Source organism: Salmo salar, chromosome 16 (genome assembly GCF_965601325.2).
Source record: "Salmo salar chromosome 16, fSalSal1, whole genome shotgun sequence".
In the NCBI taxonomy this organism is placed as follows: Eukaryota; Metazoa; Chordata; class Actinopteri; order Salmoniformes; family Salmonidae; genus Salmo; species Salmo salar.
Genome location: NC_138306.1, coordinates 46,282,297 through 46,296,464, shown reverse-complemented (window position 1 = coordinate 46,296,464; position 14,168 = coordinate 46,282,297). Strand labels below are relative to the sequence as shown.

Sequence of the window (14,168 nt, the reverse complement as noted above, 5' to 3'; positions counted from 1 at the left end):
AGTGTGCGGAGGTGTGGGGTGACGTGAGAGAACTTGGGAAGGTTGAACACCAGACGGGCTGTGGCGTTCTGAATAAGTTGTAGGGGTTTAATGGCACAGGCAGGGAGCCCCGCCAGCAGCGAGTTTCAGTAATCCAGACGGGAGATGACAAGTGCCTTGATTAGGACCTGCGCCGCTTCCTGTGTAAGGCAGGGTCGTACTCTGCGAATGTTGTAGAGCATGAACCTACAGGATCGGGTCACCGCCTTGATATTAGCGGAGAACGACAGGGTGTTGTCCAGGGTCACGCCAAGGCTCTTAGCACTCTGGGAGGAGGACACAATGGAGTTGTCAACTGTGATGGCGAGATCATGGAACGGGCAGTCCTTCCCCGGGAGGAAGAGCAGCTCCGTCTTGCCGAGGTTCAGCTTGAGGTGGTGATCCGTCATCCACACTGATATGTCTGCCAGACATGCAGAGATGCGATTCGCCACCTGGTTATCAGAAGGGGGAAAGGAGAAGATTAATTGTGTGTCGTCTGCGTAGCAATGATAGGAGAGACCATGTGAGGATATGACAGAGCCAAGTGACTTGGTGTATAGCGAGAATAGGAGAGGGCCTAGAACTGAGCCGTGGGGGACACCAGTGGTGAGAGCACGTGGTGCGGAGACGGATTCTAACCACACCACCTGGTAGGAGCGACCTGTCAGGTAGGACGCAATCCAAGAGTGAGCCGCGCCAGAGATGCCCAACTCGGAGAGGGTGGAGAGGAGGATCTGATGGTTCACAGTGTCAAAGGCAGCAGATAGGTCTAGAAGGATGAGAGCAGAGGAGAGAGAGTTAGCTTTAGCAGTGCGGAGAGCCTCCGTGACACAGAGAAGAGCAGTCTCAGTTGAATGACCAGTCTAGAAACCTGACTGATTTGGATCAAGAAGGTCATTCTGAGAGAGATAGCAAGAGAGCTGGCCAAGGACGGCACGCTCAAGAGTTTTGGAGAGAAAAGAAAGAAGGGATACTGGTCTGTAGTTGTTGACATCAGAGGGATCGAGTAGGTTTTTTGAGAAGGGGTGCATCTCTCGCTCTCTTGAAGACGGAAGGGACGTAGCCAGCGGTCAAGGATGAGTTGATGAGCGAGGTGAGGTAGGGGAGAAGGTCTCCGGAAATGGTCTGGAGAAGAGAGGAGAGGATAGGGTCAAGCGGGCAGGTTGTTGGGCGGCCGGCCATCACAAGTCGCAAGATTTCATCTGGAGAGAGAGGGGAGAAAGAGGTCAAAGCATAGGGTAGGGCAACGTGAGCAGGACCAGCGGTGTCAATTGACTTAACAAACGAGGATCGAATGTCATCAACCTTCTTTTCAAAATGGTTGACGAAGTCATCCGCAGAGAGGGAGGAGGGGGGGGAAGGGAGGAGGATTCAGGAGGGAGGAGAAGGTGGCAAAGAGCTTCCTAGGATTAGAGGCAGATGCTTGGAATTTAGAGTGGTAGAAAGTGGCTTTAGCAGCAGAAACAGAGGAAGAAAATGTAGAGAGGAGGGAGTGAAAAGATGCCAGGTCCGCAGGGAGGCTAGTTTTCCTCCATTTCTGCTCGGCTGCCCGGAGCCCTGTTCTGTGAGCTTGCAATGAGTCGTCAAGCCACGGAGCAGGAGGGGAGGACCGAGCCGGCCGGGAGGATAGGGGACATAGAGAGTCAAAGGATGCAGAAAGGGAGGAGAGGAGGGTTGAGGAAGCAGAATCAGGAGATTGGTTGGAGAGGGATTGAGCAGAGGAAAGAGATGATAGGATGGAAGAGGAGAGAGTAGCAGGAGAGAGAGAGCGAAGGTTGCGACAGCGCAATACCATCTGAGTAGGGGCAGAGTGAGTAGTGTTGGAGGAGAGCGAGAGGGAAAAGGATACAAGGTAGTGGTCGGAGACTTGGAGGGGAGTTGCAGTGAGATTAGTAGAAGAACAGCATCTAGTAAAGATGAGGTCAAGCGTATTGCCTGCCTTGTGAGTAGGGGGGGACGGTGAGAGGGTGAGGTCAAAAGAGGAGAGGAGTGGAAAGGAGGCAGAGAGAAATTAGTCAAAGGTAGACGTAGGGAGGTTAAAGTCACCCAGATCTGTGAGGGGTGAGCCATCCTCAGGAAAGGAACTTATCAAGGCGTCAAGCTCATTGATGAACTCTCCAAGGGAACCTGGAGGGCGATAAATGATAAGGATGTTAAGCTTGAATGGGCTAGTGACTGTGACAGCATGGAATTCAAATGAGGAGATAGACAGATGGGTCAGGGGAGAAAGAGAGAATGTCCACTTGGGAGAGATGAGGATTCCAGTGCCACCACCCCGCTGACCAGATGCTCTTGGGGTATGCGAGAACATGTGGTCAGGCGAGGAGAGAGCAGTAGGAGTAGCTGTGTTTTCTGAGGTAATCCATGTTTCCGTCAGCGGCAAGAAGTCGAGGGACTGGAGGGTAACGTAGGCTGAGATGAACTCTGCTTTGTTGGCCGCAGACCGGCAGTTCCAGAGGCTGCCGGAGACCTGGAACTCCACGTTGGTCGTGCGCGCTGGGACCACCACGTTAGAGTGGCAGCGGCCACGCGGTGTGAGGCGTTTGTGTGGCCTGTGCAGAGAGGAGAGAACAGGGATAGACAGACACATAGTTGACAGGCTACAGGAGAGGCTACGCTAATACAAAGGAGATTGGAATTAAAATTAACTAAACAACTGGGGAAGCGAGAGCGCAGGGACTCCCTCACTAACCATTCACTGAAACACTCAAATATAACTTTTCCTACTTCCACTTTAAAATGATAATTGATGTAAACTACAGTGGTTCAGTGTTTCCAGGAATAGGCTCAAACTTAGTTTATTCAGCTAGATAACTTGGTACAGTATTCTTCCGTGAAACCCACCCAGTGCACCGTATCCTTTGACGCCGTAGCTAACTAGCATGCTAGCATCCAATAACACACGGTTAGCACCAATACTTGGTTACAGCAAACTACCAATGGATCATTCGTGTCCGTGTCTAGTTCCTTTCATAACGCTGAAGTAATTTAACGTTGGCTAGCTAACACAAAGTCAGTCCTGCTAGCTACACAAGTGGACTACACGTCTCGAAAGTTCAGAAAGTTAAGCTTACGTTGCAAAAATCTTATTGACTAAAAATGATACAATACTGCTAGCTGGTAGAGTTGGCTAGCTAGCAATGGCTGCGAACGAATACAGCTGGCTAGCTAACCTTGTTAGTTTCTCAAAGCTACACCTTTATCCTTGATACAAAGACAGCAAAGACAACTATGTAGCTAGTATATATATATATATATATATATGTTGTTGATACATCCTCAAAATACATTTTATATTTTATATTCTTGCCTTGATGACAGCTTTGCACCCTCTTGGCATTCTCTCAACCACGAAGGGTCAACGATCCACACACAATACTCTGTAATGTCTTAAGTGGAAGAAAAATTATACTATATACTATTATACTAAGTATTCAACCCCCTGAGTCAATACATGTTAGAATCACCTTTGGCAGAAAATTACAACTGTGAGTATTTTTGGGTAAGTCTCTCTTGGGTAAGAGCTTTGCATACCTGGATTGTACAATATTTGGCCGTTATTCTTTTCAAAGTTCTTCAAGCGCTGTCAGGTTGGTTGTTGATCATTGCTAGACAGCCATTTTCATGTCATCGATTTCAAGCAGATTTAAGTCAAAACTGTAGCTAGGCCACTCAGGAACATTCAATGTCGTTTTGGTAAGCAACTGACAGTGTATATTTAGCCTTTTAGGTTTAAGGTTATTGTCCTGCTGAATGGTGAATTTGTCTCCCAGTTTCTGTTGTAAAGCAGACTGAACTAGTTTTTCTTCAAGTATTTTTCCTGGGCATAGTATTATGTTTGCTTTATCCTAAATAACTCCCTTGTCCTTGCCGATGACAAGTATACCCATAACATGATTCAGCCACCACCATGCTTGAAAATATGAAGACTGGTACTCAGTGATGTGTTGTGTTGGATTATCCCCAAACATAAGTTAATTTATTTGCCACATTTTTTTGCAGTATTATTTCAGTGCCTTATTGCAAACAAAATGCATGTTTTGGAATATTTTTGGCTTCCTTCTTTTTACTCTGTCATTTAGTTTTGTGGAGTAACTACAATGTTGTTGATACATCCTCAGTTTTCTCATATCATAGCCATTAATCTGTAACTGTTTTAAAATCCCCATTGGCTTCATGGTTAAATCCCTGAGTGGTTTCCTTCCTCTCTGGCAATTGAGTTAGGAAGGACGCCTGCATCTTTGTAGTGACTGGGTATATTGATACACCATCCAAAGCATAATTGATAACTTCACCATGCTCAAAGGGATATTCAGTGTCTGCTTTTTTTATTTTCACCCATCTCACAATAGGTGCCCTTCTTTGCAATGCATTGGAAAACCTCCCTGGTCTTTGTGGTTGAATCTGTGCTTGAAATTCACTTCTTGACTGAGGGACCTTACAGATAAATGTATGTGTGTGGTACAGAGGTGGGGTAGTCATTCAAAAATCATGTTAACCACTATCATTGCACACAGAGTGATTCCATGCAACTTATAATGTGACTTGTTAAGCACATTTTTTAAAATGTAGGCTTGCTATAACAAAGAGGTTGAATTCTTATTAATTCAAGACATTTCAGCTTTTCATTTTTTATTAATTTGTATAAAATTCTAAAAACAGAATTCCACATTGATAGTATGCGGTATTGTGTATATATCAGTGACACAAAATCTCAATTGAATCCATTTTAAATTCAGGGTGTAGCACTACAAAATGTGGGAAAAGTCAAAGGGTGTGAATACTTTCTGAAGGCACTGTATTTCCATGCCAAAAGACACATCACGAATCTACAGCCATCAACATACTGTCCTGCAAATCTAATGTGCTTCCTCTACCTATCATCAGGTACTGACATTGATTGTATTATGTACTATTTTTGTCATTGTTTTGATGTTTGATTACAAAAAACCTAGTCTGATACTGACTGACAAGCAACGAATCACAAATCTACAGCCATCAACATACTGTTGTCCTGCACATCTAATGTTCTTCCTTGTGTCTATCGTCAGAATAAACACCAATAAACCTCGATCGCTGGCTGGACAGTCCTTTCTTTAAAAACACAACACAAGAGAGTTACAAAGTACAATGGCATCTTTTACATGAACATCCCCTCAAATAGTTGTACTGCGTATGTGTTATGAACTTGCTATTACATTTGACATTTTAGTAATTTAGCAGACACTCATACACAGAGCTACTTCCTGGAGCAATTAGGGGTAAGTGCCTTACTCAAAGGCACATCAACAGATTTTTCACCTAGTCGGTTTACCTCATCACATAGTCGGCTCAGGGACTCAAACCAGCAACCTTCAATTACTGGCCCATCACTATTAACCCCATTAACATCGCCTCAAGTAAAGTTGTAACACAGACATAAGACAAATATTTTTTTTAGAACTAACCCAAGACAGAGTGTGAGATGGAACGAGATGGATTTTGGCCGACATTCTGCACATTTTCTCGTCGATTAAACATTTTATTTCAAAACCGTTTTCTTAGCCCAAAACTAAAATCTGTTATGAACTGAGTGGACAACGTTTTTGTAGACTTTACCGTTTGCAAAAGTTTTAAAAAATCGCAATGTTTAGGAGTGCAAAGGCGAATGTAGTTTCTGCACAGGCGCAATTCACATAATATGCGTTCCCTAACGGAAATATGCAGATATATGCTGGAACGCGCCAATAGGATCTCGCTAGCTCGTGCTTGTATCTGCCCACCTCATTGCTTTTTCTGTCCACTATGACTCATTTATTCCCATTGAAAACAATAGGCTGTGGTCTATCTTGGTTCAGTTGTAAAACTCTTTGGCTGAAGCATCCGTTTAGAACGTTTTCTCACCCCCAAATATGGTAGTGAGAGGCAGTCCAGTCACGGGTTACTTAGCTCAGTAAATACATGTATGTTCCTTAAACTAGAATATGTTAAAATCACAGTGCACTTAGTTTTATAGATTTGACGAGCAATTCACGACGGAGGCGTTCCCCTACGGCGACTGATCTCTGGTTGGCCATTGAAAGGGGTGTGCATTGTTCGTCAGATCCGGACGGAACAAAGATGGCGGCATTTACTAGAGGCTCATTCACATTTATGAGACGCTTGGTATGTTTGTTTGAGTTTTTCCAAATGTTAATCCCCACCTGAAAGTTTTGCATAAATAGTTGATGATGCACAAGTATCTTACATTTATAAAATCTGCCACTATACCTCAATCTAGAGACTTTACCCATGCAGCTGCTAGCAAACAAGCTACCTAGCTGAATGGCTAACGTTAGTTAACTAGTCTACACTACAGTGGGATTGAAATGAATGTTTCGTCATTGCTTTGTATTGACAAAAATTGCTATCTGCTCGCTACTACTAGCCAAAATATGTAGTTAGCCAACAAATTGACTCAAACTCTTGACGATGTGTGTGATGACAGAATTGAACATGCATGCCAATGTCAAACCTCGGTTACAATGTCTTTTCAACAAGTTTCCAGTTAACGTTAGCTAAAGTAACTTTGATAAACAATTTAGCCATGAATGGCTACAACACTTTGGGATTGACGATTTAACTTTGTTGGATGTTAGGTTGGTTAGATAATAAATAACTTTAACTTGCTTTGCATCTAGTTAACTTTTGATAGCTACCCAACAGTCATGCAATATAATAACTGAAGATGCTGTGTATAGAAGTAGCGAGCTCCCGCAGTGCCCAGCCCCATCAAATTAATGATAATCACATGGATCTATTTGTCAGCGTTTATCATCCCAGATTTTGGAATATCGGCACAAGCGTTGCTGCTCCAGGGTCCAAACTGGCCGACCAGACTACACCCTCCATCCCCACCATGTCTTCGTCCCTCAGCTGTGCAGCGCTAGGTTTTTTCGCACAAGTTATGGTAGGTAGGCTTCTGCACTAACAGTATATTCCAACTGAGTTCTTTTTGTAGGTCCCGGTGCTGGGGGCTGGGTTAGCTTTTTTTTTTTTTAGACCATTCCCTTGGTCCTTAAGTTAAATCTCCAACCACCCTGGCATTGTACCATGCAAAACGAACTAGCCCAATGAGGAAGAACGCTGTTGACAGTGTACACACAGGCTGTAAACAATCAATCTTACAGGTTCAAATTATGTAAAAAATATTTTATTTTAAATAATTGGGTTCTATTACAACAGATGTTATAGACATAAGGCTATGTGGAAGTTATAGGCTAAATAATTAATGTTGTTTTAATGATCACTTGTTCTCTTTACAGGCACACCAGGACCAATTGTGCCATTCAAACTTTCAGATATTGGCGAGGGCATCATGGAGGTGACGTTGAAGGAATGGTATGTTTTCAAAATATGGTACACCGATGTGAGCACCACTTTTTTATGAATTAGGTTTTTATAAGAGTTGCCACTAGAAGGCACACAAGTTCAATTATTACAGGGCTTTGCTGCTCCAAGATTTGCTGCTCCAAGATACATATTTTGTTTAGGTTCAATGTCTCTTTCTCTTTCTGTAGGTATGTAAAGGAGGGAGACAAGGTGTCTCAGTTTGACAGCATCTGTGAGGTACAGAGTGACAAGGCATCTGTCACCATCACAAGTCGCTATGACGGTGTCATTAAAAAGCTCTACTATGAGGTGGATGCTACAGCCTTAGTGGGCACAGCGCTGGTGGATATTGAGACAGAGTCCGGTCCGGGTAGGTAGGGCACCAACACTAGAGTAATGGGAATCTCCCAACTTCTTACGTATGAAGTCGTTGACAGTGAACATTTTCAGAACAGTTGGAACTGGAAACCTTGAAGCCATTTCCTTTACCTTTTTATATTACCGTTCATCATCAAAATAAACATTTAGGAACACAACAGAATATCTGGAAGTCCGAAAACAACATTGACTCCCATTGGTTGGTGGTGGTGATGACTTTGTGGTCGATCTTTCAGAGGTGGCCAATGAGGAGGATGTTGTGGAGACCCCGGCGATGTCACACGATGAGCACACACACCAGGAAATCAAGGGACACAAGACCCAGGCCACCCCTGCAGTCCGTCGTTTAGCTATGGAGAACAACGTGAGTTATTAAAACACACACTGTCAACACAAAGTATAGCAGCACACTGCCCCTTTAAACCAGTGGTACCAATGCTCATCCTAGAGAGCTAATGGGTGTGCAGGATTTTGTGGATGTCCACTAGGGCTGGGAATTGCCAGGGACCATATGATGTTATCACGATACCTAGGTGCTGATATGTATTGCATTATGATGTTCCAAATATATTGCTCGCTATATGTCTACTACAGAGAGACAAGAGCATGAGAAAATTAGTTTTGATCAGTCAGGAAAATAAGTGCTAAAAACATGGTGTCTCACTGTTTAAAAAGAAGATCGACCACAAGTTATAGTTAGGAAAATACCACCATTTTGGCGCAGGTACAGCTGACTAGCGCTATCTACAGTAAAAATATATATAAAACAAATAAATAACATTGCGATATGTAAGTGTATCGACCACCATCACTAATGTCCACCTGTCTGTCCTTTTACCTCATTGCCACTCCCCATTATTCCTTTACCTCATGTCCACCTGTCTGTCTCATTACTCCTTTTCAGATCAAGCTGAGTGAAGTGGTTGGAACGGGGAGAGACGGACGGATCCTCAAAGAGGACATCCTCAACTTTCTGGCCAAACAGACAGGGGCCATCTTACCCCTGACCCCATTCCACGAGATTCAGCCCCCACTTCCCACAGCATCCGCCCCCTCTTCGGCTGTCAAGCCAAAGGCGAAGCCCCCACCAAGTGTCCCGCTCCCTGCAATCTCTAGGCCCGTCTTCTCGGGCACGGACAGCACTGAGCCCCTGAAAGGTAGAGGCAGTTTTACAGAGATGGTTAATGCTTCCAATAAATGTATTTGCTTTCTGGGATACATCTCTGATTCAGATAATAATCACTATGGGTGATGGGCTGCTCTTTCATCAAAACTTTATCCCTTTTTCCCATTGTATTCCTTGGAACGACCAGGTTTCCATAAAGCGATGGTAAAGACCATGACTGCTGCCTTGAAAATCCCCCACTTTGGGTACTGTGATGAGGTGAACCTGACCAGGCTGGTACAGCTGCGCAAGGAGCTGAAGGGCCTGTCAGAGGCTCGTGGTGTCAAGCTCAGCTACATGCCCTTCTTCATCAAGGTGACCTTTGACTCCCAACATAATATAATGACGTTGTAAGGTGACATTTGGGTGTCAAGGTGGTACTATTGTCAAAATGCACTATAACACTTTATTTGACATGATTGTTATGACATTGAAATGAGTGTTATAAGCTCATGTCAATTTATGACCACCAATGCCAAATGACATATTATTGTTATGACAAATTAAATGGCTTCTGTTATGACTGAAGTGATTTAACATCTTGGAGAGCAACCTCACTGCAACGGGTGTCATAAGTCTCATGATGCAGTGGGATGCATCATGCCATACCAAAAGGACTATGTTGGAGGATTTGGAGAAATAGTCTGTTTTTGCTGTGATGGTGATAAATATCTTGTCTGTTTGAGCAGGCTGCTTCTCTGGGCCTACTCCGTTTCCCCATCCTCAACGCCTCGGTGGACGAGGCTGTTCAGAACATCACCTACAAGGTAAGGCTGCCGGAAGGTCCCCCAGATCTAGATATTGCAGTGTTATTGAAGACAATGATGCATCAAAATATTCAAATAAATGGTGTATTTGTGCTTGCTCATGGCGAGCACAATTCTGGACGGTAGAAATAGAATGAATCATTAACATGAACATGAAGAGAGTTTAAACTTCTCAGATCTCCCCCGTCGAAAAGATTGAGAACCCAAACTGGGTCTGAACTTCTTTTTCGTCTCCTCCACCAGGCGTCCCACAACATTGGCCTGGCCATGGACACGAGCCAGGGTCTGCTGGTACCCAATGTGAAGAATGTGCAGGTGCTGAGTGTGTTTGAGATCGCCGGGGAGCTCAACCGCATGCAGACCCTGGGCGCCACGGGCCAGCTGGGCACGGCCGACCTCACAGGAGGCACCTTCACCCTCTCCAACATCGGCTCGGTGAGCTGGGGAGAGGGGGTGGGGTTTAGGGACCTTGGGAGAAACTAATGCTAAAGCTGGGAGAATGAGCTTGATCAATAAGTAATACTGATAAATCAAACTGGTTGGCCTTTGTGGTAGCCATCTAGTAATGCTTACTTGAATAGTAATTGACTGCTAGCTACTGCGTTATTTGTTTCCTATGCTTGCTTGGGTCGCTTGTTCAGTATTTACATGTCATGTATTTGTGTATTCCCTTGAATCAGATTGGAGGCACGTATGCAAAGCCAGTGATTTTGCCTCCTGAGGTGGCGATTGGCGCTCTGGGAAAGATCCAGGTTTGTGAATCGTAAATGACTTTATCAGCTACAGTTGAAGTCGGAAGTTTACATACACCTTAGCCAAATACATTTAAACTCAGTTTTTCACAATTCCTGACATTTAATCCCAGTAAAAATTCCCTGTCTTAGGTCAGTTTGGATCACCACTTTATTTTAAGAATGTGAAATGTCAGAGTAATAGTAGAGAGAATGATTTATTTCAGCTTTTATTTCTTTCATCACATTCCCAGTGGCTCAGAAGTGTACATACACTCAATTAGTATTTGGTAGCAATCCCTTTTAATTGTTTAACTTGGCTCAAACGTTCCGGGTAGCCTTCCACAAGCTTCCCACAATAAGTTGGGTGAATGTTGGCCCATTCCTCCTGACAGAGCTGGTGTAACTGAGTCAGGTTTGTAGGCCTTCTTGCTCGCACACTCTTTTTCAGTTCTGCCCACAAATTTTCTATGGGATTGGGTCAGGGCTTTGTGATGGCCACTCCAATACCTTGACTTTGTTGTCCTTAGGCCATTTTGCCACAACTTTGGAAGTACACTTGGGGTCATTGTCCATTTGGAAGACCCATTTGCAACCAAGCTTTAACTTCCTGACGGATGTCTTGAGATGTTGGTTCAATATATCCACATAATTTTCCTACCTCATGATGCCATCTATTTTGTGAAGTGCACCTGCAGCAAAGCACCCCCACAACATGATGCTGCCACCCCCATGCTTCACGGTTGGGATGGTGTTCTTCTGCTTGCAAGCCTCTCCCTTTTTCCGCCAAACAGTTCTATTTTTGTTTCATCAGACCAGAGGACATTTCTCCAAAAAGTACGATCTTTGTCCCCATCTGTAGTTGAAAACCGTAGTTTGGCTTTTTTATGGTGGTTTTGGAGCAGTGGCTTCTTCCTTGCTGAGCAGCCTTTCAGGTTATGTCGATATAGGACTTGTTTTACCGTGGCTATAGATACTTTTGTAGCCGTTTCCTCCAGCATCTTCACAAGGTCTTTTGCTGTTGTTCTGGGACTGATTTGCACTTTTCTCACCAAAGTACGTTCATTTCTAGGAGACAGAACGCGTCTCCTTCCTGAGCGGTATGATGGCTGCGTGGTCCCATGGTGTTTATACTTGCGTACTATTGTTTGTACAGATGAACGTGGTACCTTCAGGCGTTTGGAAATTGCTCCCAAGGATTAACCAGACTTGTGGAGGTCTACAATTTCTTTTCTGAGGTCTTGGCTTTCTTTTGATTTTCCAATGATGTCAAGCAAAGAGGCACGGAGCTTGAAGGTAGGCCTTGAAGTACATCCACAGGTACACCTCCAATTGACTCAAATGATGTCAATTAGCCCATCAGAAGCTTCTAAAGCCATGACATAATTTTCTGGAATTTTCCAAGCTGTTTAAAGGCACAATCAACTTAGTGTATGTAAACTTCTGACCCAATGGATATGTGATACAGTGAATTATAAGTGAAATAATCTGTCTGTAAACAATTGTTAGAAAAATTACTTGTCATGCACAAAGTAGATGTCCTAACCGACTTGCCAAAACTATAGTTGGTTAACAAGAAATTTGTGGAGTGGTTGAGAAACGAGTTTTAAGGACTTCAACCTAAGTGTATGTAAACTTCCGACTTCAACTGTATGTTGTCCATGATGGCTATGGTGAGAAGCACAAGGGTACGGAACTCTGCTGATAATGGGAGCTGAGTGTTGGTGTTGGTTCTTAGTTCAGTGGGCAGGTGTCCGGCTGACTGAGAGGTGCAAACACAATACAGACGCCTGACTGAGCCTCATGACTCTCTCTGTACTTGTTACATTATATTTATTTGGTGGTTATGGATGTCTTGATTGCTTTATGAATAATAGTCTCCTGACATGTTCATGCCCCTTTCAGGCCCTGCCGAGGTTTAACTCGAGGGACGAGGTGGAGAAAGCTCACATCATGAATGTCAGCTGGTCAGCAGACCACCGGATCATCGACGGGGCCACAATGGCGCGGTTCTCGAACATGTGGAGGGACTACCTGGAGAACCCAGCATCAATGGTCCTGGACCTAAAATGAGCCTGCGGCACCCTGGACGGCCTCCTCTGGATGCAGCCCTGCAACACAAAACCAGTCACCATGATTATGTGAAAATGTTCTACTGTACTCTGACTCTCTGGGTAGTCACATTGACTGGGTGTTACTGGTCCCCATACTGCTCCCGCCTCCTTGGCCTTCCAAAACCTTTCTTCCTCAGAATATGAATGGCTGCACATGCCACAGACACTACAAGTTACCTACTACTCAACATTGTGAAACTAATATCTAGTTGCAGGCTGTTTTATCTTTGTGTGTGGCCTTAGTTTTATTTCTCTCTTCCGGTTGCCTTACTGATATAGGATGGTTATAAAAAGTAGTGATTTTTGCTGAAGAGCTGAATGTTGGAAAACAGACCTTTAGTAAACCTGTATTTCTGAAATACTGTATGTCTCTGTTAAAAAAAAGAAGAAAAGGCCGAAACCATGGAATAACCTTAAAGGTGCAGGGCCTTTTTTATGTTTTTATGGCCCCACACATTCCCTCAACACTAGAAAGCTCTTTTCAAGAGAATGTGTGTTTTAGTGATTCCCCTTGAAAAGCATCATTGCACAACACGCACTTGTGAGTGTACACATCTGCTATGAGAATGGACATAAGGCTCCTACAATAGTTCCACAATTGTTAGTTTGATCAATTTATCTGTTACAGTTGCTGCTTTTCTAGAATGGTGCTTTTATTGCTGTCTGATAATGTATTGCTTTAAAAAAAAGTATAAAGTAATGGTTGGAAGTGAACACCTAGTGTAGGATTTGGGGGAATGGATTTTGGGAAATGTGTACTGTGATCTCTCTGTACTTAAGTGAGATTGGCATTTCTCCTGTCCCTTTAAATAATACAGACTGACTCAACAACCACTGTTCTTTCTGATAGTGTGGATCCTGAAAAGTTTAAATCAATTTAATGCGTAAAGATTTGCTTTGTTGTGTTGTACATTATATGTTCCCCAAAACTCGTGAAGCTCAATATTTTGGTAAAATAAAGCATTTCATTTATCTATATCACGTGTCAATCTCATTCCACAAAGGGCGGAGGGCCAATTTGTAAGTCGCTCTGGATAAGAGCGTCTGCTAAATGACTTAAATGTAAATGGGGTCTGCGGGTTTTCTCCTTATCGATCTACAGCTATGTATGTCAGCTCAATTTGGAAATGACCTTAGTTTCTGTAACGTTTCATCAATACAGATTGAACAGAGCCCTAGGTCTTCATTGAAAGGAAAAAAACAGCAGACACTAGGACAGGGATCAACTATACTGAACAAAAATATAAATGCAACAATTTCAAAGATTTTACTGAGTTACAGTACATAAGGAAATCTGTCAATTTCAATAAATGCATTAGGCCCTGATCTATGGATTTCACATGACTGGGAAAAGTTGCGGGCCTGGGAGGGCATAGGGGAGCCAGGCCCAGCCAATAAGAATGAGTTTATCCCAACAAAAGGGCTTTATTACAGACAGAAATACGATCCCGCAGGTGAAGAAGAGGGATGTGGAAGTCCTGCGCTGGCATGGTTACACGTGGTCTGCTGTTGTGACGATGGTTGGACGTACTGCCAAATTCTCTAAAATGACGGAAATGGCTTATGGTAGAGAAATTAAACATTCAATTCTCTGGCAACAGCTCTGGTGGACATTCCTGCAGTCAGCATGCCAATTGCGCGC

At 43.7% G+C, this 14,168-nt stretch overlaps 1 protein-coding gene and 1 non-coding gene across 2 annotated transcripts; both read left to right on the top strand.

Annotated features, from left to right (window-relative positions):
- The first annotated feature begins 5,986 nt into the window (after positions 1–5,986).
- On the top strand, positions 5,987–13,504 carry LOC106573943 (lipoamide acyltransferase component of branched-chain alpha-keto acid dehydrogenase complex, mitochondrial). The gene is made up of 11 exons (XM_014149418.3): positions 5,987–6,165; positions 6,808–6,949; positions 7,305–7,380; positions 7,560–7,741; positions 7,986–8,113; positions 8,654–8,906; positions 9,063–9,229; positions 9,604–9,681; positions 9,925–10,116; positions 10,362–10,433; positions 12,318–13,504. The coding sequence occupies exons 1-11, from the start codon at positions 6,121–6,123 to the stop codon at positions 12,483–12,485; spliced, it is 1,503 nt and encodes a 500-aa protein (XP_014004893.1). The 5' UTR covers positions 5,987–6,120; the 3' UTR covers positions 12,486–13,504.
- Positions 12,077–12,215, top strand: LOC123727950 (small nucleolar RNA SNORD94). The gene has a single exon (XR_006759912.2). It is a non-coding gene; the product is annotated as a small nucleolar RNA SNORD94 (small nucleolar RNA).
- Positions 13,505–14,168: the final 664 nt, after the last annotated feature.